Raw genomic sequence first — 26,094 nt, 5'->3', positions numbered from 1 at the left:
TATTTATGTAATGAGGAATTTTACAAAGTAGATTTTAATGCTATTGCACTGCCTATCTAAGGGAGAAAAGCTTGAAGCATTAAGCTGCATGGTGCTACCCACTGCAGCCTCTCCATCTTGACCAGAGAAGTGGCAGCTCCCCATTCCTCAGGTGAGTATCAGAAAAGAGCAATTCAGCTGCAACACTGTTTCTTCACTTAATATATTCTTGTTTTCCAGTTCTAAATAGGCAGTGGTGTTTGCCTCAACATATAAATAAAAACAATTTTTTAACATGATTAAAGGATACAGTTTGCTTGGGAAAAACCCCAAACATTCCTCCCTATATAAATTTGTATCTTCCACTTTAAATACAATTTAAGTAAGCTTTGCACTCAGAGTAAGTTTCTGTCCGTTTTCAAACAAAAGGTAGAAATAGTTCACTAAGATGAAGCCATTCTCAAATGCTGCTCCTTTCATCCTACAAGTTCTTTCCTTCCTTGTCCAACTCCAGATGTTCAGTGCAATTCAATCACACAAGGCATCAGAAAACCTTAAATGCACTTTCATAAACTGAATACTAAAATTTCACTGCTAACCTCACATTATGTCTGCTGTCTTTGCCTTATGAACAGATTATGTCTTAAGAGACAAGTCTCTTACTTTGAAACATTAACACAGCTTCTATTTCACTTCTTCAAGTTTTATTTTCCTTACAACTTTTGTATGGAGAATCTATTTTCAAAACACTTTGAAACCTGTATATGCAACAACAACTTGTTAGTGAGTTGCCAGTATACACACATTTGCTATACTAGCACATGCTAACTCAGGCTTTTGGTTCTTTACCCTGCACACTGTGAGTTTAACTTAGTCAAGCAGAAAAACTCTACTGCTATCACATTTACCTTGGCATGTGTATCTAGTCCTCCCCTAAAAAGAAATCCGCCCCACATAACTCAGAGGCAATAAATAATGTAATTTATAATCTGTTTAAGACAGGGAAAGGCTGTGTATCAAACATTACGGGTCATCTCTCTCCTCTTTCCAATTCTCTGCTCTATTAATTAGATCAAACATATTGGTTTCTCTAATCTGCATCTGCCTTTAAAAAACTAATGTTTTCAAACTCCCTCTAAAACACACAGAACTTAATAAGAGAAAACTGAAGAGCTGACAAATGAAATTAAGATACTGCCTTAAAGCTGCACTTATAACTTTGATACTTCTTTCATACCTCTGTTCTCAGCGGGAAAGAAATATTTAGTCATTTTAAAGGATTTAAAAGGCTGCCCCACTAATGTTTGAGCTGAGCACCATCCACCCATCCTGCCCATCTTCAGAGGTCACCTTTCAGTGGTCAGTCCAGTCTCAAATCACAGACCAAACATCAGAACAGAAGATGTATTTACCCTCAGCTGACTAGCAGTGCTTATGTGTTTTCACTTATAGCCCTTCTACTCCCTTTGAGCCAATTATTACTGAGGTTCCCTGGACTGGGACTTTCATCTAATAAGATACCAAGTTATTAAGGGAGATGAAGCCCATGATGATGACAGGTTAGTACATCTACAATGATCACCTGTTATCCTACAGCTTGTTTGAATTGGTCATGCTTGAATATAACATAATGGACACAGTATAGAGGAGGAAACTTGAAACAGTATCACTCAAGAACTTTCAGCAAGAGTAAAGATACTCTTTAAGAGTATCCCTTAGGTAAATTATAATGGGTTTTGCTGGTAGATCCATTCCTTTCCGAAATTCTAAGCGAATTTCAGAACTCTCTTGCCTCCCCAAGGCAAAGACATGCAGCAAACTTCCACTGGAAAACTACCCTGTTTCTGCATGGCAGAGCACAGCTGTAGAAGGAAGGGGTGTGCCGTCTTTGAAGTCTCATTATTAGCACTTGTATGTGTTAAATATAGCTCTCCCTCCTGCACAGCTCCAGTGATCATACCCAGTGTTTCGATGCCTCTTGCTTGTGCACACCAGTTGTGTGGCTGGTGCTCACTCATGTGTCCCCAAAAGAGGAACCTCCCAAGCTATCTGGTTTCATCATCCCTGAAATCACTGAAGATTTAAATTTAGATTACTGTGGACATAAAATGAAAAAATTAGAAGCTGTTTCTCTCCTCTCCAAAGTGCTCCAGCTCCAGGTTGTTTTACAGGGAGTGACTGTGTCTGTCTCACCTCTGCTGCACCGAGCACAAGGTACACAGAGCCCACAACAGGAGCTGTGTAAAGACTGCAGGGAGGGGAGGACACAGATCATCTGTCATTTGTTTTGTAATAAAGTATCACGATGTTAAAAAGGATCCAATTCTTATTAAATAATGGAAGATGTGCCTTTAGAGAAGATCGCCATTATTCTTAAATATCAATCAGCAAGTAAAGACAGCTTTTAATTTGGCGTTCCATGAAAAGATCCAGAAAGTTTTTTTTTTTGAAGTTCATTATTTTCCCCCTCCTCTATCTTTCTAAGTCCTGAAATTTGAGGAAAAAAAATCTTTATTTCTCCTTTTTTGAAAGAATGCCTTAAGATTTAGTCATTTAATCCTTGTTGCAAAAACAAGCCCACCTCTGTTCCTAACTCTCAAATAAACAGTAAGATGGTGAAAAGTCCAAGTCAAAGTACTTGCTTGCAGATCTGAGGAACAAAACCTAGAATGTACCTTATGGCACCAAAAAAATGTGTCCCCTTCTAGCACCCAACAGCCAAGAAAATTACTGATCTGTGCCCTAGATGCCAGTGTCATATGTTGGGTAAGGTAAACCTGTTCACCTGCTGTTGGTACTGACAGGCTCACAGAATAAGCCTCAAACACTGTATTTGTTCTACCAGCTCACTGCTACAGAGTTCACAGTGACACATTTCCCAAGGAGCAAAAGCCTGTATGCTTCCAAAAGCACAGAGAGAGCAGACAGAAAGCCTTTCAGGAAAGCTATTCAAGAGTAAACAAACCAAAACAACAACAACAAACCCCTCACCTCACTGTGTAATTCAGCACAATCGCTCCCATTTCTATTAATAACTGAAAATCTTCCTTAAAAAAGCCCACAAAGCTCTCCATAGCTGAAGGACAGAAAAATCATTCAGTAATTACCACTCCTAAGCAGAAATTCAGGTTTCTAACCAGAAGTGTCCAGTGACAGTTTGGTTATCCCTGACCTAGCAGGTATGAGACAGGACCATGTAAGGAGATGCAGACTTCTGGAGTAGGGGCTGAAAGCTAAACAAGAAGCCCAGGAGCTTCTAAAAAATGCATTAGACTAACCATAAAGGATGAGATTTGGCTGCTTAACATCAAATGGGTTTATACAAAAACAAAACAAAAGAACCTTTGTGCATAAGGCTCACTTCCAGCCATCAGACTCAGAAAGTTTTTATGATCCTAACACAGGAAAAAAATGAGCCCCTTCTGCTTTACACCATCATTATCGTCCTGGCCCAATGAAATAGGCACTCTGGAAAATGAATGAAAATGTTGCAAGAAAATAATGATCACTGTTTCATGTCTACTTGAAGCCAGTACAAGCCTGTCCTGCTGCTGCCTTAAGTGTTCCCACCGACTTTACACAGCCACACCACACACATCATCCCCTCCTTTCCCAGCCACCAGGGACTGCAGCAATATGAAGAATTAAATCTGAAGACCAATTTCTCCCCTCCCTAAACCAGGTTACTTTTAGCCTGGATTAGGTCCCTGAGGTAGCTGCCTGCTCTGCTACAGGAATGCTTGCTCAGGCAAAGGAGGTGGCAGCATTGGAACAGGAGTAAGAATACTTCTTCAAAATGACAGTCTAAAAAGTAGCAGTAAAGGATGGTGTCCAAGCATGCCCGAAGCCTCCCTGATGCAGCGATTCATGTACAAGTCCCATTCATGCTCTGAACTGACAGGGCACAAATTCTCCCTTGTCCAGAGGCTGTTCAGAGACAGGGCTGTAACCACACCTGCCCCAGTAACCCTTTCTTCTTCCTGGAAAGAGGAGGCCCAAATCAGACAGCAAGTTCAGCACAGCAAACTGACTGAACACAGGAATATACTGTCATACACTGCTCCCAAAACAATAAGGGGCTCAGGGGAAGGGGGGAAACCTGCTTTAGTCAAATGGCACTTGAGCTGATGACTGACTCCTGAATAGCTGTCCACAGGAATAAACAAAGTCACTGAACTTACCCTGGCTAAAATTATACCCAGTTGAAAAAAAACCCAAAACAATCCTGATCTGCTATGAAATGTCTCTGTGTCCTCTCCAAAGGTCTAAATGATTATGCCATCATTTTCTTTTGCCCAGACCAGTCACTACTATGTGTGGTATTTAAATACTTGTATTAAAATGCTAACTCCCTTAATTCACACTTTTTGTTTCTTTCTGCAAGTTTGTATGTAGGCCAGCCTTTAATATAGCAGCACTTTTTTCTTGCTTAATCAAAGCCTTGTGTGTGAGGACACTGACGCACAATAACTTGGTACTACTCAGCCAAATCAGAACACCCTGTGTTCAGCAAACAGAAGTATGAAACAGATTTTACCAATCTATGACATACAAGTCAGAAGGATTTCACAAGCGATTTTCATTTCAAATTTTTGATTACCCTTTTTCTCTGGAAAACAATGCTCTTGACCAGATTGGCTTCAACAGCACAAAGCGCTCAACCCACCCTAATGCACACATACACTTCCACAGGAAAGAAAGAATTAGAGCAAGTAAGAGGTCAATGGCATTCACTATCAACTTTTACATACTGATAAAGAACCCTTGGAAAAGAATATTTCTGAACACACAGCAGCACTACAGCACTGCAAACCCTACCTGCTCCCCTCTACTCTGTCTATACTGCTGAGAAAACTCCACTCCAGTGAAGTCAGTGGATGTTTTGTTACCAATTGCTCAATGATAAAATACCTCCAACAGTGTGCAAACACATTACCAAAGTCATCTCTTCCTGCTGCCTTTAGGATAATGGTACAAAGGACTGCCAGGCCTAAAAATTTAACTGTCGTACAGAGAAATCAAAACTAAGCCTGTTTTCTAAGGCACTGCAATTCAAACTGCAAACAGATCCAAAGGCAAGTGTGGACACAAGGAAGAAACCCTGGGGAGATGTGTCCCAAGCAGAAGGTGACATTGCTAAATGGCTGGGCTGATGGCCCTCGGAAAGGAGATGCCACCACACAGTGCAGGTGAACTGAGCTTGCACTGAACATCTGAAACAGGACATTGCATGTTTTGGTCCAGCTTTTCTGCCCCCTGGTTTCCATACCATTGCTACCATCAAACTGCCCAATGGCGACTGAAAAGAGTGTTGGGTACCCTCCAGTTGCTGAAGCAGCACAAACTTGGGGGAATCCTGTCACTGACAAACACATCCACTATAAAAGGACAAATATTTGCCCCACCAGAGCTACTTAAGGTGGAAGAAAATTACTCATCCATCCAGACAGGTGGATTTCCATGAAGTTATGAAAAAGAGGAAGATAACTTCAACACAGTAAGTCAAGCTCATGCAACCCAAGATTTAAGCTTCTTCTTCCAAAAAATGCAAGGAACACGTATCTGTGTTCTCTTCCATGGTTTTTTTTTTAAACACCCAAGACATACCTTTATATTAGAAAAGAGGGGAAAGAATTAAAATTCTCTCACTTCCTCGTCGCAAAATAACTCATTGTTTGGATGAGCCACTAAATTAACTTCAGCTGTAGAGAAAATGAGTCATTAAACAGAACAATCAAAAATTTCACTGGAGAGAGGGGGAGGAGGTAGGGAGGAACTTTAACCTTCCTCCTCTCCTGCCAAATAAATGACACGGTAGTTTGAAAAAATAAGCAGAATGCAGTAACACTTCTTAATAAATAAGGCTGAAAACAGAAAGCTACAGAAAACTGAAGCAAAGGGAAAAAACAGAGCCAAGCTACAAATGACTATAGCAGCTCTTGGAGCATTTTAATCCTCCAACTGTACTCAAATACATCTGGAAGCATTGCATGGAGCAGAAGAAAGGTAGAGCTATCTTTAAGAGGTTACTTCCTAATGTGGATCTTAATGTCAGAAGTTCAGCAAATAGTTAAAAGCAAGTTTTGTTTTTACAATCACACATCTGCCAGACAACAGACATTCAGTTTTGTAACACACCACTGCGGACAAGCATGCAAAAGATCTTTTAATAAAAGAACGAAAATTTTCTTCCACGGATTCATCTGAGTTACTCTTGAGATAAGCAGAAAATGTTTTAGGAGACGGGTATTTCCTTCTATTGGAGTCAGTTACTTACTGAATCCTCATATAATCACTAAATTTGACCAAGAATTGAGGGCAGAAAGGTGGTAACCCTGCCTGTTTCTCATATGACATCTGAATAACTATACCAGAAGGTCTGAAGACGGCTGTCTAAAGCCATTACATATATTTTTCATTTTCACATGAAAATGTTTTCCACATATATATGACCTTATCTAAACTAAAAAGGCTAATTTGTCAGTGTGGATTTTGATTTTGACAGGAAATGTTTGTTTGAGAAGATAACTAACATAGACAGCTAAACTAGTATGAGTACTGAAGCAGCAGGTGCAGGTTTGCCAGTAAAAGATGTCTTTTCTCAGATGAACCAAAACAAGCCATAATTGAGAAGTGGTTTTTTCAACAGCATAAATACACTTATACTGCACTCACACTTGAAAGTAGCACCTCCAGGGTGAGTGAAGAAGCAAACACATTTTGGAAAACCCTCTTAGATTTTAACCCAGCACACCTGCAAAGGCTCCTGGGGTGAGGGACTGTGTTACAGCTGGTTTGGATCACAGCTCACTGAAGGCACAGCTTCACAGCAACCCTGCAGGCCATCTCAAACACAGCTTTTGCAGCTGGCAAAGGGAGAACCCAGCCCAGAAGCAGCAGCAGTGTAGGCTAAGACAACTTTCAAGGGCAGTGTAAGGTACTAATCGCATAAGATGTTCTATTGAAGATTTGCTGCCTGAAAGAATATTGCAGATGAGGTTTCACAATTGGTTTTAACCAATCTAGGAGCAAGCTGCTATCTAGAGAAACTGTTCTGCATTCCCTCCTAAATACATGTACAAGTGCTCCCCAGGGGATGCCAAAACCAACTCTCCAGAAGAATATGTGGTCAAGGAGACAGAAACAACAGGGTGCCCATCCATTTAGTTTAAGCTGATGGTAAATCTTTGTCCTCCATTCAGCTTCTGAAGTGGAATGATTGTCTATAGTTATCACAGTTCTTCCTGGCCTTAATCCTCTCACACCTACCCAAATGAACTGAGCCTAAAGAATCAGAAGAGAATCTCAACAATGGTAAAAGCTGCAAGTATAACCATAGGATATGCAGATAAAGCCAGAGATGTGAAAACAGATATCAGATAGTGATTTGTATCATTCTTGACTTCACAAAACCAAAACAAACACCTTCAAAAAGTTACAGTGAAGAACAGTAAGAAGCTACTATAAGAGTGCATCAGTTAAAAACACAAACAGGTTGCAAAGTTCTACACATAACAGGGGTCCTATAACACAAAGGCTACCACCACACCTTCTGTAGTCCTGTTTACTCCAAGCACAAAGCAGTCCTGTTAACAGTCTGTTGCTTTTACCTGTTCCTTCAACCCAAATGCAAATGCTGAAATGTGACCCAAATCCATGATTAACATCACAGGAGTTATCTGATAAAGAAATAAAAGCTGATGAGCTACTCTAACAAACACAGAAGTAAACAAGCTCGAATCAAGACAGATCAAACATCTCATCAACCTTCAGGAGAAGAGTTTTTGGAAAAGATGAAATAACCAAGGTAGAAGATAAATTAGACATTGAATTACAGATTGTTTAGAAGCACTTTAGAGCTAACTCATTACTATACCTAATTAAAATTAATGGAGACTTGCTATTAATTAAAAAAGAACAGTGTAGTAACAGCTTACAGAAAAAGAGAGAAAAAAAGTTAAAGGGACACATGCTAAACTGAGGCATGCTGCCCTAGTCCCACCAACTTCAAGTGGGTACAGCAATTTACATCAGTTGGAAATTCCTCCCCTTCCCCACCAAGGTGAAAAATACTTCATAGCACATTCATGGAGAAGGATCATTCAAACCTTCCTCCAAAATATGCCTGCACAAAAGGTGTTACAAACACCTTATACAATTTTTTTCCTGTAACAGTTCTTGGCACATCAATGCTTTCCACTGCTGCAATCCCACAATGTTATCAGCACAAGCAACTTCATTCATACCTATGTTTAAAATTTTATAACAGCCTATCAAGCTAAGAGATTATGAATCATTCAAGCCATTAAAGCCCAATTACATCAACTGAAATCTGAGCTTCCCAGAGTTATTCCAGTTCCTCTTTCTGCTCACTCAGCCCCTGTACCCCTTCCTACACAACTTTCCCTTCTCTAAGCTTGTGAAACTCCTCTTACAGAAGACCCACAAACTGCCCAATTTACACAGCCAGTCTGTCACTCTTACCCTTCAATAGCTTTAACCACCAGTATTCTGTACTCGTGGTTTTCCCCTCTCCTCTCCTGCTCCCAACCACCAATCATTCCATATATTGTCTGCTCCTGATCCTCTGGATCAGGCGACGTCCTGTAACGAGATCTTTTTCTGTGCCCACACTTCATCTCTGTATGATTATATCAGTTCAGATACACTTAATTACCATGTACATACTGACACTTGGCTTCACGGTGGATTAATTCAAATTAAAGTGATTAAAATAATCAAATTTAGATTAGCAAATGAGGAAACTTTTTTTTTCATGTTCTTAATGGCCACTCTCAAACACCAATAACCACTAAACCTTGCTGATCTACAACATAACCTTTTAATTTAGCATTTAGTATAGCCCGTAGTTAGACAATGCTGTTAGTGTATATTTATGCAGATTCTTAGCATGAAATGGATGACCAATACAGGTCATTATTTAGTAGCTGGTTAAATTTTATATCATGACTTTTCAAGCTGTGTTTGAATGAAAATCAGGATAAAAACTAACAAAATCCCTGAACACATAAGGAAGTTACTTAACAAGATAAATGCTGCATTTAAAGATAATTTGCCTTTTTTTTTTTAAGCCTCATTTCCATTTAGTAGGTGAAATTGAGTAGGCTTGGCTACAATGGAATTCAAATTTTCAGATTTAGTAGAGTTCTTGGGATTTTTAAGCTCAAAACTTCTGGAGAGGAAATCTGTTTTCCTATCTTTTCAGTTAACCTCATTCAGTTTTGAATAAGCATTAGGTAAGTCATATACTAAAATGAAAATAAATTTCTCTGGGTATCTACTGAAGCAGCTGCTGTTCTCAAAATTGAGGTTTTAGTACTTCAAACCCCAATCATGTTCACTAGAGCAACGGGTTTATTTTCTCTTAACACTTAGTAGTTACATTGATTCGTAGGTCCGTCTTGATTTAGGCAATATTAGTACATTGCAGCATCTTGAGTCCTGAATACAGGTTTATTTTTGAGAAAGCAAGACAAAAATTACCTCAACCTGAACCACCCCACTTTCTCAACCTCAGCCTGCCTTCTCCAGGGATGTGTTACCACCACCTCAGGGTCAAAATGGAATTTTAAAGAAATGTAAATATTTGCTCTCTTCCTGGGAAAGCAGTATATAGGAAGGAGGGAAAAAGAGGGGACATGCATATGGGGAATTGCTTCAGTGTCATTAGAGTTTTAGCAAGCTGGTAAATGTCTGTGTAGGCAATCCCTTCACTCTAAAGGGTTTTTCCTAATTAAAAATATGCACCCCATTTTCCAGAGCCTCCCTACTGAAGAAACATCTCACCACTGCCGCCCAATTAGATCAAATTGGGTGGCTGGCTCTTTTTGTTCTGTGCATGATAATACAAAGACTCTCCAAGTTCCTGCTCAACAAAGGCTTGTGTGAAACAGGCTTTGAAGACACAATAACATTCCTCTTGCGAGTTTCAAGCCCAGAGGCTAAAAGCACCAAGTAACTATTCATTCTTCCATCTTGAGACACATTCCTAACCTAGTTCAAAGGCCTGAAAAAACATGCCCTAGCTACATGCCTGCACACCTTCAGAAGGGCTTTTCCTTCCTATCAGAGCTTGCTAGAGAAAGAAGTTTCATACGGGAGAGAAATAAAAGTATTTCAGAGTTTTGTTTCATTTTTAAGAACCCTTAAATTGTTTAAAGGATTCAAGACTGTCTTGCATGTGAATTGATCGGCTGCATTAATCCATTTAAGAATAAAGTATCACCATTTACATGTGTAAAGTACAATGTTCATTCCCAGCCCACCAGTTCTTTTACTGCTTCACCAAGAAGCAGCTGTGGGAGGAGGGAGTGTGCACGGCAGCTGGAAAAGGACGAGGGATGATTTGGAGCTGTTTGGCTTCCATCACTGCTCTTCTATTTAGTTTCATCCGCCTGTGTTTTGATCTCAAACTGCTAAGATAGATGTAAATCACACATGGCTATCCACCCATATCAAGATATCCAAGGAATTCAAGACCATTCTGCATCATGTTCACCAGATGCCGATAAAATCAACAAAATACAAGGTTATTTCCAAAATACTGACATTAGAACAAATATTAACTTTCAACAAGAAAAAATATTTACAGTTTTCAACATACAGCTTCCTAAACAAACTAAATTCCTCTTTATACATTTTATTTTGCTGTTTCTCAGAAATCTGAATGTCATTATGTGTAAAATAAGGAAATATAAACGGTTACTAAAGAATACGTCAGCCTAACTGCAGCTGCCGTTTACTGGTATGGATCCAGCACACAGAAACAGTGAAGGCAGCAGAGGTGAGACCACCCTTTGCAGGTTAAATCTGCCCAAACATTCTGCAGGACTCCACCCCAGACATGCCAACCAGCCTGCTTTTTGAGATTCTTGAATTGACACACAGTACATAAAAAGTTTCCTTTGTTTGAAATGGTTTTTAGTACACTCAAGCTTTAAATACTAAGGTTTCTTTACCTGTATTCCATTTTATGTATGCAATCAAGCAATTAACTATTTAGTACTCCTCACTTCCCTTTGTTCTTTAAAGGGCAACCAATATTTTTTTTTGTTCTGCAGTTTAGTTGACACTATTAAAAAAAATATTGTCCGTGATCTGCAACAGAGGAAAGTGGACCAAATGCTAAAAATACCATAACACAGCAAAGCATGAGGGGATGGTACAGTGTCCCTCTGCTTGGCAAGCAAAGAAGTAGTTCCCACCTATCTAAAAAACATTTTTGTCCTCCTAAGGATTTAAATTAGTCGCTTTCATTTTCCTCAGGTGAAAATAGTTCAGTTTGAATTTACCATCACTGCAAAAGGTGAGTATTGCTCATTCTCCCCTTCATGTAGCCATGGTACAGATGTTCCTTCCCACCAAAACAAGGAATACATTACCTAACTGACATCTAAGAGACATTTCAAATCCTCTGGCAAGCTGAGCTGTCTTACCTCTTTCAAGGACTGTGCAGCTGAGCTACCTGCTGTTGGTCATTTCTGTGAAATACAACCGTACTATGAAAGGAAAATCTTGTGGATGCATTCCAAAAGTAAAAAAAAAAAATTAAGATAACATTGTCTTAGCCTCAACTGAGTGAACAACTTGTTAGTTTATGTCCTCATTATTCTACAACATTCTGCTCCATAAATACTATATTTTACTGTTTTGAAGTAACAGGTAATTCAGAATTTGTGATCAGGAATTACAGGAGAGGAATCAGTAATTATGACAGCAGAAAGTTTTCCGAGGAACTTAAAATTAACCCCATCTTTCAGAGACCACTCAGCCAACATCACCATCATTTCCCTACAGTGCCTGCATGAGTCAGAAATGGAACAGCCACCACCACTTCAGAAGTCCCCAATCTTTATTTCTCTGAGTGTCACCATTAGAGAATGAGCACCATGAGAAAAGTGCACTGTACCATGCCAGGGGAGGCAGCAGACTGTACCAGCCCTATGACATGGCAGGAGCAGCAAAGGACTTCCTGTTGCACCTGCACCTTCCCCAGAGAAGAGAAGTCCTTTTGTATTTTTCCTACGTTAGCATCCCTATGAACACTCCTGCATCCCACACGCACCACTGCTGACAGTGACTCCCAAACACCTTGTCAATCACTTGCACAGGAACCATCAACCTAAGCTGGGAAGTTACTGGAGGACCACAGTGTCCTTGCTCTAGTAATTCTCAAGGCATTTCAAGAAGTGACTAAGTTTTACTTACACTTGGACACCAGCACTCCCCTGCAGCACATACCAAACACTTCCGAGCTCCAAGTTTGCCTCTGAATCCAAGAGGTCTCCCCGTCACTCATTTCCCGTTCTCTAGGGGTTAAAATTCTCTTTTCTAGCATAGCAATCTTCTCTTCAAAATGAAGGCCAGCTTGCTGAAGATTAATTACCATCCAGTGTTTTAATCTAAAAGAGTCCCTCACTGACACACATCAGCTGCCACTCGAGGTGTCTTTGCATCTCTCGCACACAGCCCAGGGCTCCAGCACAAGTCCCAGCTCCAGCCATGGCATTTCAAGCTCCCCACCTCCCTTCCACTCCTCTGCAGTCACTTACAAACTGATAAACAGCCAGACCCCAGCTAACTCTGTAAGAGGAGGAACAACCTCAAACTTCTACCTCCTATCTACACTTCCTGAGGTTCTTTTACTCCCTTAACCAAGACTTTTCCACAACTCTGGGCACAGCTTTTGCACAGGAATGTTACTAGTGATGTACAGACGTCCAGTATCTTGTGAGGAGAATGAAGGGGGGGTTTGGTTTTGGTTTGGTTTTTAAGTCTACAGTTCAGTGAAGTAAGAGCAGAAGGAACCCATACAGTCACTGGCCTAGTCTCCTCTGTTCCGTGTTTGAGCTTTTTACTCCTTCAGGGAACTGTGCCTCTGAAGGAAAGCTCCTGTGCACAGACCAGTTAAGTATTTTATTGACTGGCAAACCCAGCTTGTGGAGTTCCTGCCCTCTAGTTACATCTTAAGAAATATTTGTGCACCACATTGAAAGCCAGGCTGCTGAAACTGGACAGGGACCAAGGCTGATAGGTAATTCTCATTTTTTCTAATCACACAGAAAGCATGTCCAACCCCCAGGTACCCTAGTGAGTTAAAAATGACTAACCCACACAGAGTGGAGGTGGGGTGAGGGGGGAGAAGAAACACAGTCAGTTGAAGCTGTAGATGTTCCCAGCCCCTACCTTCCTCCGTTATATAACACGTATCATCAGAGAGTTCAAATGTGCAAGCACACTTCAACAACTCTGCTAGCTGTAAAGTGTACAACCTAATTCCACTCTTCCTGAAGCATATCTTATTTGAAAATTTAACAGGTCATTTCTTCCACATCCCCAGCTTCCAAAAAAATAGAATTTTACAACAGTTGTTGTACAACTGTTGTACACAGGCAAATCTTCTGTGATGCACCACTGGAACAGCACATTTCACCTTCCAGCTCAGGTGGCTGACACATCTTCTAACTAGACTCCCCAGTTATTACAAGCAGTTAAACACACACAAACTTTCACTGTTTCACCTACTTGATCAAAACCTACTCTGAAGAAAATACACTTTGCAATTACCCAAGGTTAAATTTCTAATAATAGTCTTCACAGAACATGACCTAGATATGTCAAACGTGATCAGAGAGATATATATCAAGACATCTTTTAGTTAGTTAAGAGTGCCAGGCTTATTTAAATCTCCTTTATCTGTTCACACCTTGCCTTTGTTAAATTTCCCATCCTTTCTGTAAGAGGAGTGTAAAGCTGTTAAACTTGAAAATATTTTTTTTAAGTTACTAACATCTCCCCTTTACTATCTCTACCTCATGTAGCCAAAATAATAATCACCACAATCGCCATTTATGAAAAACTCAAAATTATCTAAAAATAGCATAATGCTACTCACTTTTGTGAACAGGTACTCGAGCATATCAGGTGATGTACAGATGACCAAAAGCCAGTTTTTAGCACTCTGACAAACTGAGAATTCAGACATGTTTCTCCATATTACTATATTTGTGTTGCAGCTTTTACCACAAAATGAAAAACACAAGATCTGTTGTAGCAAGCCAAAACAGCTTTGCCATTTGAAATTTGTTTTTACAAAGTATTCTTTAAATTTAAAAAACACACGGGCATCTATAGTTACTAATCAATAGGGCAAATTATTAAAATAATGAACCCCATTTTTAATCAAATTTATAACTGTCCAAGTAGTAGAGTGTAAAGAAGAAAATACTGTAGTTAAAAAAAACCTGTGTGAATATAGTTCTCCTTTTATTATATGTATTTTATAAAATCGAGGGGGTTTAATGTTAAAATTCACTCATTCTGATTTGTCTTGTACCTAATTCAGATTCATACCTGTGGTTTACTGCTGTGGTCATGACAGGGATGCTGCAAAACAAAGAGTTCAGGAAAGAAAAGCTGGAGGCAAATTCTGCTTACCTTACATCATCCTGTTAAGGTCAGCAGAATATCCAAATACTAAAACAAAGTAAAGTCTAATCACAAGGAAGGAACACATGTGCTTCCTAAACAGTGTCTATCCCAGTAACAAAGATCAAAAGAAAAATACAGAAGCAAAAACACCTTCAGAAAACTGCAGTACAGTGCAAAATGAGTGCCTCTAACTCCCTGTGTATATCCAGGCTGTCCACATTTCTCTATACTCATCCTCAGACTTTCAAGTATCACCATCCCAATTCCCTTCAGACCCCAAGCACTGAGCAATTCTCTCCATCCTCATCATCATACTGTAGTTTCTCTGTGTTCCCCAAGTAATTTCTCTCTCTCATTTCCATCTCCTTCCCATCCCAGTTTCCACAGCTGCTCCCAAACCTGTACCTCAACTTCCCCACTGTTTTAAGTCAGCAACCCCCAGTCTCCCTTCCAGCCATAGCACAGGTCCCATGAACAGCTCTCCCCTCCTTTTTCCTCTCTTCTCTTAAGAGTACTGGTTTGTGTAACTCTGTCAATCAAATGCAGTTATCAGCTTCTATTGAGACCTGGCACAGAGGTTAAACCTAAAATAAAATTAGTTTTGGAAAATAATATCTCTTTCTCTACCATATCGCTGGAGACTAAAGTTATTTTTTTTACAGCTTACGTGACTTTATTTACACAATAATCAATTCTGAACAGATCCACTTTCAGAGCTTCAAAAAACTGGAAAAAGCCACCCCACTTTCTTCACAAACAAGCTATAGTTGCACTTAGTGCAACTTACTCAAAAGAACATTCAAGTACATTTACTTTCAGTACTTGTACTCACGTATTTATGAAGCCATGAAAACTCTACAGTCCTAATGAATATAAAAATTTAAGCTAATATAAAGCGGTCCTGAAAAAACGCAACATACTCAAGACGTTGGTCAGATAACATTCCCACTTCACAGCTGCTTGCTGCATTTTATTTGAGTTGTAATTCTGTATTTATGAGTTATCTAAGGAAACATATGATCTCCCTACAGTTGCTAGTTAAAAATGAGCATCATCCTCACCCTGCGATGTCCTGTTTCATTTTTAAATTTAAACCACATTCAGAAACCAGTTTAAACATTAATTAAATGTGTGCTAAAGAAGTCCAGATAGTACTTCATAATTATCTGAATTTGTTTATAAATCATTCAGTTTCAATTTCTAAGCCAGGAAGACAAAAGAGAAACACCTAAAGCCATTAATTATAAGCTTGTGGTCTTGTTAAACAGAAGAACTGCAAATACGCAAGTATGTGGAGACACAGGTTCAATTTTGGCAAATAATTAGCTATGGGAAAAGTGGTGTGTGCATACAGTAAGAAATGCACTGTTTTGTCTACAGTAATACCCATAAAGCATGGAAAACTTTCATAACATACTGGTATTTACCTTGGTGGTGACCCAAAATTACAGAAACTTCTGTTCTTCAGTTCTGGAAACAACCTTCCCCTAGAAACTTAATTTAATTGTACAAGTCTTGTTTTGGCACCCTTGTGGGTCCCTTCCAACTCAGCATATTCTAGGATTCTATGATCTGCTGTGTTTCTGTTGTTCCACCTTAAGTTTTTTAATTTGAGAAAAAGAACCCAACTATTGAAACTTAATGAAAAAATAAAATAAAAAGCAATCAGTGTCCTAACAAAAATAAAACCCAGGTATATAACACAAGAACTACATGAGTAATTTTCTGTTTACCATCATGTGAATTTTCATGAGACCCACACAAATGTTTAGTTCTTCCCTTAGTAGTGTTTTGCTTTAACTGGATACAGGCAAAAGGCCTAACAACTGCATAGATGCCATTGTGCTGCATTCCCATTGTACTGTATTCCATTTTCTTACATCACCAAAACAGCCCAAACCACCCATGCACTGGGTAAAACAGGCACCATCAAAGCTGCAAGTGAGCCAAGTTACCACTTGCTTACACTACACATATTCTATTCGGTGTTATTAGCACTCAACTTTCAGGAGTTCTCAAACTCGTCAACAAAATGGAAATGAGGCTTTGAAGCTTTGGAGATCAAAGCCACATACCTGGATTCATGGTACTATTCTACTACAGCCTTTCCTGCTTCTCCAGAGCCAACATCTCATAGTTTCCTTTTTGGAATATCTTTCGACTATATGTTCAGAACACAAGCTATCAGCAGTTCATCTTCAAAGCCCCTGCTCATCTGAGGAGCCTTCTCACAGCAATCCCAAGAGCAGGATCCACAGCAGATCCACAACATCTGCTCACCTGTAGTATGGTGTTTCTGTGCCAGGGTTTTGGTAGTGGGGGCTACAGGGGTGGCTTCTCTGAGAAGCTGCTGGAAGCTTCCCCCATGTCTGACAGAGCCAATGCCAGACAGCTCCAAGAGGGACCTGTTGCTGGACAAGGTCAAGCCCATCACTGACAGTGGCAGCACCTCTGGGATAACGTATTTAGGACAGGGAAAGAAGGACTGCACAACTGCAGAGAGAGAGAGGAGTGAGGATATGTGAGACCACCTGGATATGTCAAACCACACTGCAGACCCCAAGGTCAGTGCAGAAACAGGGGGACATGCTCCAGGCACACAGAGGACCTATGGAGGTCCATGGCAGAGCAGATATCCACCTGCAGCCTGTGGAGGACTCCACACTGGAACAGGAAGATGCCCTAAGGAGTCTGCGATGCACATTGGAGCAGGCTCCTGGCAGGACCTGAGATCCTGTGGAGACAGGAGACCATGCTGGAGCAGATTTCCTGGCAAGACTTGTGACCCCATGGGAGACCCATGCTGGAGCAGTTTGTGAAGAACTGCAGCCCACAGGAAGGACTCACATCGGAAAAGTTTTTTGGAGGACTGTGTCCCATGGGAGGGACCCCACACTGGAGCAGGGAGAGAGTGTGAGGAGTCCTCCCCCTGAGAAGTGTGAAGAACTGACCAAAACCCCCATTCACATACCCCTGTGCTACTGGGGGGAGGAGGTAGAGAAATGGGGAGTAAAGTTATGCCCAGGAAGAAGGGAAGGGTGGGGGGTAGGTGTCTGAAGATTTAGTTTTTATTATCCTACTCTGATCTGATGGTAATAAAACTAATTTCCCCAAGTCCAGGCTGTTTTGCTCGTGACAGTAAGTGGTAAGTGATCTCTCCCTGCCTTTATGTCATGAGACTCGTGAGCTTTTTGTTATATTTTCTCTCCCCTGCCCAGCTGAGGAGCAGAGTGACAGAGTGGCTTTGGTGGGCACCTGGTGTCCAGCCAGGGTCAGCCCACCACATCCATGCATACAAAACTCTAAGCAGGAGGAAAATGCCTTAGGGCTACACTGCTCTCTCCCCTCACTTTCTCCATGTCACAGGCTGCTCTTTCCAAGCATGACCTGGCGACTGCAGCAACGTGGCCTTCCAGCTACAGCACAAAAGTCCACTCATCAGAGTATCCAAGCACCAAAGAGTCACCAGCTAGGCGAGACACACATAACAGTAGCCAGTTGTCTGAAGGAGAGGTAAATGTTTGGGCAGGAGAGCATTCAGAACTGCATTGAAACTGCTGCACTTTTGAAAGGATGAGAGAAGAGAGCCAGGGCAGGGCCAGCTGTTTGGAAACAGCCAAGAATTTATGACAGGGAAGGCAATGGGATGGGAGAGTGCAGAGGAATGCTGTGGGTGCAAGAGAAATGGTTTTCAATTAAATTTGGGAAACAACGTGATTATTTCAGCCAGTATCCTTAATGTTAAGAGGAATAACTACACTTGAAAGAAGTTAAAAATACTTCAGAATCTAATGCCTGAAGAACTTTGAGGCAGCTGGCAGGGAAGGACAGGAGAGCAGGGAATAGGAAAGGAGTTAGCTAGCTTGCAGTAAAGTAGCAACAATCATTTTACCCATTAGATGAATGGCCAACATTTGAGGTCCTTGTCTTGTAGACTGCAAAAACAGAAAATTCCACAATGGATAAAACAAGAGTTATCCAGATAGCTTTGGCCTTTGGGGTGGGGTGGAAGGCTGCCCTATGGAGAGGGTGGAGAACTGCTCTACAGAGAGGAGGAAAAAAAAAGTGCATGTGTAGTCCCTTTGCCAATTCTGCGATTAAAAGTGTAAAGAAAAACCCATGAAATAGATGGAGAGTAAAGAAAGAGTACTTAGTGCAGGCTTCCTCATCCCTTGTTCTCATCCCTGCAGCTTCACCTTCCCTTCCCAGCTCCAGATGTTTTCACCTCTCAGCTGTACCTGCAAACATACCAAGTAGCTTTTCCTTCCTCTTCCACGTTGCTCAGACACCAATAGGAGAAGCAAAAACCACAACAACCTCCTCCCCTCAGCCAAACAGCCTCACCTGCTAGGAGGAGCACAGGGGAAGCTGACCCAGGCTGGACAGCCTGGCTGCTTGCTGGGAGCAAGCAGGCAAAGCTCTGGGGAACTGGAGCACCCCTACTGCACCTGGAGTCTTCACGGGAATGGTTTGGCTAAAGGTGCTCAACAACTTCTTCAGGCATGTGCAAACAGACTGCTTGCAGTCCTGTAAATCACTCACCTCCAGGCAGATTTTCTCAAGAATGGCATAAGGTATAACCTACATGGGCCGACTCCCCTGGCAAAACTAAGTTTCACCTCCAAAGCAAAAAAGTACAAGGACATGTCAAAAAACAGCTGTAAAAATAGCTGTTTGTTTAACACAGACAAAACATCATTGGGTTTCTTTCCTTAACATGCTCAACAGATGGACTAGTCGGGCTGAATGTTGCAAGGAAAGTTTCAGTTCATGGCAAGAAATCTGGGAAATAAGAGTCTAAAGGGTTAATATCTGAGAAAGTAACAAGCAACTAACACAGCTTTATAGTGGGAAGGGAAAGGGAACAGCCATGGCTACAAACTCCCCATATAATTACAACCTGATTCTTCCCCTGCCTCCCAGAAGCTGCTGTGCTTGCTCAGTCCAATCCTAATTTTGGGAAATAAGAACCAACTTCAAACAGCAATTACTCTATTACACACTACTTTTTACAATGCTGCCCTGAAAAACATCTGCATGGTATTTTTCAGCTAGCTCTTATATTAGGTTTTCCACATCCTAATCTTTCACTGAACAGCATAATCACAGTAGGCACCTACCTACCACCACCATGGAGAGCACTGCCACAGCTTTTATGTTAAAGATGACGCATAGTTCAATTAAATAAGTTGTCTATAGCAAAAGGAAAGCAGTGCAATTGGAAAAAAAAACCTGCGTAAGCAAACAGTTATGACACTGCTCCCTCCCAGACCTGCCTTCTCATATCCCTGCACACAGACTTGCCCCTCAATCTCAGCACAGCACAGGCAGGGGGGGAACAGCGATGCTCCCAGCAAAGTGACTTGCTGCACAACTTGCAGCATGCTCTGGCAAATTCTCTCCTGAAGAGTTCATAACACCAACGCTCTCCTAAGCAGATATGGATTCCCAGGGTAACAAGAGGCAGCTCAAAAACAGTCTAGATGGGTTCTTGCAAGCACATCCCAGAACAGAGAGATAGTGTGGCTGTGTAAGTTTGTGTACATTTGGTCACAAACCCTGTATGGTGACAGCACATTCCTGTCAGGTAGCCACAAAAATAATCATTTCCTACCAGTTGCCATTTCAAACAGACCATCAATATTTGCACTGATCTTAAACCTTACCTTGAACTTTGAAACCGACCTGGTAATCCCAGGTCACCCAAGACTAACACCTAATATTGCACTGCTCTAAAGGGCAACAGCAGCAAGCGTTAAGTAGCAAATGTGAAGAGACTGTTTTGCTTTTGTTCAGGTTATAAGGTTGGATAACGTTTAAAAATGGTGAACATATGATCACAGGTGTGGTACCAACACCAGCCCTCAGTGTTCCCTCGAGCAGAGTGAACAAGCAATACAAATAGCAAGGTTATTAAACTTACGATGTAAACAGTGGTAAGAGATTCATCTCCCAGTGCCATTGCACATATTCATAGTAACTACTTAAGCTACCGTGATTGCTGCTGCTCAACTATGTAGTAAACCTCAATCGCTCACTAAAAACGAGTGACAAGATTAACTAGATAACTATCTGCTAGTGCTGGTCGGCTGCTGAAGGTGAAAACACTCTTCACCTTTCACAAAAGGGCTCACACAGGTGCACTTTGTGAGCTCGAAACAAGATACATTTGTGATGTGCTGCATGAAGCTCCCACCCAACAGAAACATCACACTGCTTGCAACAATGTTCCTACTCATCTTACACATCTGTAATCAACGTGCAACAGCCTGGCAGTTTTTCCCGAATTAAAAATTAAAAGCTTCAGGAAGAAACAGAACGCATCAGTCAATGCCAAGGACAGTTCTTAAGGCCCATTTCTTATGCCGTTTGTACACTGTGGTGGGTGTGGGACAGCCACACTTAGTATCAACTGAAACACAAGTGACAGACACAATGCTCTAAAGACTTTGAAGGCTGTTTTCAAATTCAAAGCACCTTCCAACTAAAACTGAATTAACACTGGTCACAGCCCCGCGAGGTGGATGCTGTTAGACGTGTTCTGCACACGGGAGAACACGTGCTGGCACGGTTCACTGCTTTACCCTTGGCCACGAGTGTGATTACTGGCCAAACTAGGATTACAACGGGAGTTTCCCGTTTCCAGACCAAAGCCAAAGGTAACTTGCTTTCACACCCACACACTTTTGAAGCACACCTAATTCTGAAAAGTAAAGAAACGTGGCAATACGGTACGCACAGCATTGTATCCCCAGCTGAACAGGAGCATCCAAGCGTGCTTTCGAAGCACGGCCAGGCCCACGCAGGTGCAGGCCAGCAGCTGGACACTCGCAGAGATGCCGGGCTTCTGGTTGCTTTTGACACTAAAACACGCTGCACTGAGGCCAAAAGGCACAAGGAAACCAACCCAACGCGTGGCACCCCCGCAGCCTCCCCGGGGCTGTTCAACTCCCTGAACGGAGCCACGGTTCGTCCCGGCTCACCTTCCCCGGCGGGCGCCCGGCTCCTACATCTCCTCCCGCTTCTGGAAGCTGATGCTGGCGTACGCGCTCAGGTCCTCGCCGCAGTGGCCGCTCCCGCGCGGCTGCCCCGGGGGCTTCGGCGGCAGCGGCTGCTTCGCCTCGGCGGGGGCGTGCGGGTGGTGGTGGCGACGGTGGCCGCAGTCCCTCACCAAGTCCAAGTCGATGTAGTTGAGCCCGTTCTCCAGGGCGGGCGCGCCTCCCGGCTCCCTGCGGGCGGCCGCCTCCCCCGCGCCGGGCCGCAGCCACACGTTCTCGAAGGAGGCCGAGCTGTGCCGCTTCACCTCCTCGGCGCCCCCCGCGCCGCCGCACGGGAAGGGCGCCCCGAGCCCGCCCGGCGCCCCGCGGGCGGCGCTCGGCGTGGACGAGAAGGTCTCGGAGCTGTGCCGCCGCCGGCCGCCCTGCGGGTCGGCGCGGATCACCTTGGCGCTCTGGTTGCGGCCGGGGCTGAGGCTGACGCGGGTGAAGGCGCTGCCCGTGCCCAGGCCCCCCAGCAGGGAGGAGGAGCGCGGCGGCGCCGCCGACAGCTCGGCCGGCGGCCGCGGCAGCTCCGGGGACGCCGCGGTGGCGGCCGCCGGCGGGGGCTTCTCGGGGGCGGCGCGACCCCCCCGCACCTCGGCGTAGCTGAGCGGGCGGGCGGGCGAGCCGGGGGACGGGCTGTCGGCGCAGTCCGAGCAGGAGCCCCCGGCGGCCGCGGCGCCCCCGCGCTGCATCGCCACGTAGTCCCGGCCGGGCCGGGCCGCCCGTGCGGCGGCGAAGCCGGGCGGGCAGGGGGCCCGCGGCGGGCCCGGCTCCATGTTCATGTACTCCTCGGCCGCCTCGCTGCCCGGCGGCGGCAGGGCTATGCCCAGGGCGCCCGAGGGAAAGGGCGGCTTCTCGCCGCCGATGAACTCGATGTTGACATACTCGCCGGGGCTCTTGGGCTCCGGGGGCAGCAGCAGCGGGGGCTGCTCGCGGGCCCGGGGCAGGGTGCTGGCCTTGGGGCCGCCCAGCGACAGCCGCGTGGGCCGCGCCAGGCGGCCCTTGGTCTGCACGGCCGTGTCCACCTTGCGCGGGGGCTGCGCTTGCGGAGGGGGGCCGCCCTCGGGGCCGCCGCCGCCGCCCAGGCTGTCGCTGCTGGTGGACGAGGACGAATCCTCGGCGGCGTAGAGGAGGCGGCTGGAGCCGAGCGCGATGCGGGGCTGGGGGCTGCCCTCCTCGGCCAGCCTGCCGCCGCCCCGCCGGTGCACGTGCTTGAAGGAGCGCGGCAGCGAGAAGTAGGAGTAGATGGGTTTGTGGTGCGCTGCCGTGGCCACCTCCTCCACCCCCGGCTGCCCCGCACCCCCGAAGTAACAGTCAGGCGGGGTGCTGGTGGTGGAGCCGCTGGCTGGGGACATGTTGATGTAGTCGCTGCCGCCGCAGGGGAGCTTCCCTTCGTTGCTCTCCACCGAGAGTTTTGGGTGGTGGCCGGCACCGTTTGTCCAGATCTTGCCATAGCCTGCAGAGCTGTTGTCGGGGGAGTAGCTGCCGCTGGGGGACATCATCATGTAGCCGTTGGAGTCCACTGTGGCTGGAGGGTGGCGGCCCCCCCTGCCAGGGTTGATGATCTGCTGTGGAGCCGACACGCTCTTAGGACTCATGGGCATATAGTCACCACCCTTTAGGGGCGCCCCACCACTGGGCACAGGGGCTACACCAGGTGACATGGGCATGTAGCCATCATCCGTGTGCGGGGCGGAGTTGGTCCGATGATGGCCACTGTCCAGGTGATGCATCTCCAGGCACTCCTCTGGGTAAGAGTGAGTGGGCACAAAGGCTGAATGGCGGTAGGAGGGCAGCCGGCTGCTGCCACAGGGGTAAGAAGGCAGCATCTCCGTGTACTCCTCAATGGAGGCCACTGAAGACTGTGAGGGTGTCTTCTGGTGGGAGATGGTGGGTGAAGTGCCTGCAGAGTGAGTCCGCTTCCTGAATGCCTTCTCTAAGTCGGCAACCTCCTCACTACCACCTCGAGGACAGCAGGGCGTACTAGGATAGCGGGGCTGCTGCTGTGGGTGGCAGGTGCGTGGGATGAAGTGGCCATTGGGGGCTGCCAAGCTGCAGCAAGAGGAGGTGGCCTTCCCCCCCATACAGATGTAGTTGAGGTCTTCATCACCCCGGGCTGGTGGGGTGTGTCCCAATGAATCAGGGGTCACACTGCGGAAAGAGCTGCGAAAGTCACACGGGCTGGAACCGTACTCATCAGAAGAAATAAATCCACCGTCGCTAGGGGAGCCGGAAACCGAAGCACTGGACCTTCGTGGAAACAGGCAGTCTGAGGTGGAGCCGTGGCCACTCGTGCTGCTGGATGACAGGCTGACTGGACTGGTGGCTGAAGGAGAGCAGCGCGAGGAAGGCATTGGGATGGACCGGCTGTGGTTGAGTGGAGGATGGAGCCTGGAGTTGCCACGGTGTCTATGCGAATGAGTCCGGTTAGCACTGGGACTAACTGGGCTACCATCCACAGAGGCAGGTCTTGACATTGTGCCTTCCCCATCACTTGATGCTCGAACCCGGAAAGAGCTGGGTTTGCCACCTGTACCTCCACCACCAGCAGGAGAAGTGGCCGTGACACTCTCGGTTCTGGACCGCCGACTGAGGCCCACTTGGCTAGGTGGAGGGTTGTTGACATGGTGCCTGCTGCGAAGGGGCACAGAGATGGGGTTGGAACAGTTTGAGGAGGACTGGCTCTTGCTGCGGGGCCGAAATTCCTCACTCATGGCTCGCATGGCCTCCAGGATAGTTTCATGCATGTTCTGAGCCACCACTGAGTCATCCACTTGCATCCAGAACTCACCGGGCCCAGTGACAGCTGAGCGTCCCACCTCAATGAAGAAGAAGTTCTCAGAGTGACCACAGCGGCGGATATTGAGCAGCTGCAGCACCACAGCAGCCGCATCTGAATTCAGCTTCACAAAGCTGATGGTCTTGTTAGTCAGGCACAGGCGGTAGATGCCAATCAGGTTCTTTGTCTGGCCTAGGCCCTTAGGCTTCAGAATTACTTGCCAAACTTCCTTAAAAGCTGGGCCAGGGGCTACCTCACCGTAGCTGTCCTCACCTGCTTCCCCCAGTCCCATGCTGCTGCCTCCAAAGGTGACATCGCTGTGGTGGTGGTGGTGATGGTGATGGAGGTGGTGGTGGCCCTTGGCCCTGTTGTGCAACTGCAGCAGCGCTTGGTACCAGCTCTCCTGTTCAGGCTCGCTGTCAGCTGCAATGGCAAAGTGCTCGTCCTTGGTGTAGAGGGCCACCAGGTGCTTGTTCTTGGAGTCAGCCCGTTTGTTGATGTTGAAGCAGCTTTCTAGTGGGATAGAGCGCTTGGGGGCCCCTGACTTGTGTCTCCATTTCTTCTCATTCTCGTAATACTCCAGCCGGGCGGGTCCAGACTCACTGGCTGCCCTCAGCACGAAAAATCGTTTATGCATGCTCTTGGGTTTGCGCAAGTAACCCACCTTTCTGACATCTGAGAAGAAGCCCTCGTTATTATCCGTGGGGCTAGCCATGACGAGAGGCGGTGGAGCTGCTACTGCAGCTCGCAGTCTGCAAGACCCCAAAACAGCCAAGCCAGCCGTAAAAGGCAACCACCTAAAATAAAATTCATGCAACAACAATTAAAAAAAAAAACCGGCAAAATAGCTCAGGATCCTCTTTTGAGAACAGGACGGGGGAGGGACAGAAGCAGGGTGAGAGCAGCTGTTCAGTGGCCGAGGCAGCTTCCAGCACCAAATCAGAGTTTGTGTTGCTGTTTATGCCCAAATCGCCCTTAGATGGGTAAGCTCGTCCTTAAAAAGTCCAGTCTCGATCAGTCCAGACGAAAGTCTTGTCCCAAGAGCCGCTGCCGGGAGAGACGCATCTTCCTTTGCAGGGGTCGGGCTCCGGCGGGGCCGAGAGCGGGGCGGGGGTCCCCTTCCTCCGCTCCCTGCTCCCCTTCCCCGGCTCAAGTTTGCCTCCGCGAGCAGCGATCTCTGTTGCAGATTAAATATCCTCTCGGGGGCGGAGATTGTTTTGCAAAGTCCGGGGTTTGCACCCAAAAAATACACGCTGCTTTCCCCCCTCTCGCCCTCCCCCAAAAAAGAGAAAACAAACAAATAAAAATTAAAAAAAAAAAAAAAGGCGCCCACAACACAACCTCCCTTCCCCAAATATCAGCGCCGAGGCTGCTGCTCCCGCTCGTGCGTGCGGAGGAGGCTGGCGACCCCATTCAGTCCCATCTCGTTAGGCAGAGAAAGTGCCATTTCCACACGCGGCGCAGCCCGGCAGCGGCGGGAGGGGAGGCAGCCCGAGTGCCGAAGGAACATCCTCTCTTCCTCCTCCTCTTCATTCCAGGCGGCAGCGCCTCAGCGGCCGGCGGCGCGGCCCCCTCCCGTGCCCCAGCCCGGCGGGCGAGCGGGCACCGCCGCGGCAGCTCCTTCTCCGCCGGCTTCTCCTCGGAGTTTCCCGGCGCCCCGCACCAAAACAGGCGGCGGGGGCCGCGCTCGCCAGTCCAGCCCCCTCCGCCCGCCGCCGCGGCTCAGGCTCACTCCAAGGAGAACAACACGTGACGGCGCCAGTGCGTGGACCATCCCCGGAGCCGCCGCCGGGCTCCGGGCCAGCGCCGCCGCCCCGCCCTCCGCCCTGCCCTCATTCAGCGCGG

The 26,094-nt window shown here is 45.5% G+C and overlaps 1 protein-coding gene across 1 annotated transcript in view; it reads right to left on the bottom strand.

The window, feature by feature from the left end:
• The window catches only part of IRS1 (insulin receptor substrate 1), a 281,844-nt gene extending 255,851 nt beyond the window's left edge, over positions 1-25,993 (bottom strand). Inside the window, exon 1 of the mRNA XM_051781420.1 lies at positions 21,414-25,993. Within this exon, the coding sequence (XP_051637380.1) occupies positions 21,437-24,964 (3,528 nt within the window). The 5' untranslated portion in view covers positions 24,965-25,993 and the 3' untranslated portion in view covers positions 21,414-21,436. The remainder of the gene's footprint in view (positions 1-21,413) is intronic.
• Positions 25,994-26,094: the final 101 nt, after the last annotated feature.

This window comes from Manacus candei, unplaced genomic scaffold (assembly GCF_025592945.1).
Source record: "Manacus candei isolate 608988 ecotype Guabito, Panama unplaced genomic scaffold, ASM2559294v1 h1tg000015l, whole genome shotgun sequence".
Taxonomy (NCBI): domain Eukaryota; kingdom Metazoa; phylum Chordata; class Aves; order Passeriformes; family Pipridae; genus Manacus; species Manacus candei.
This window is presented reverse-complemented; position numbering and strand designations above follow the sequence as displayed.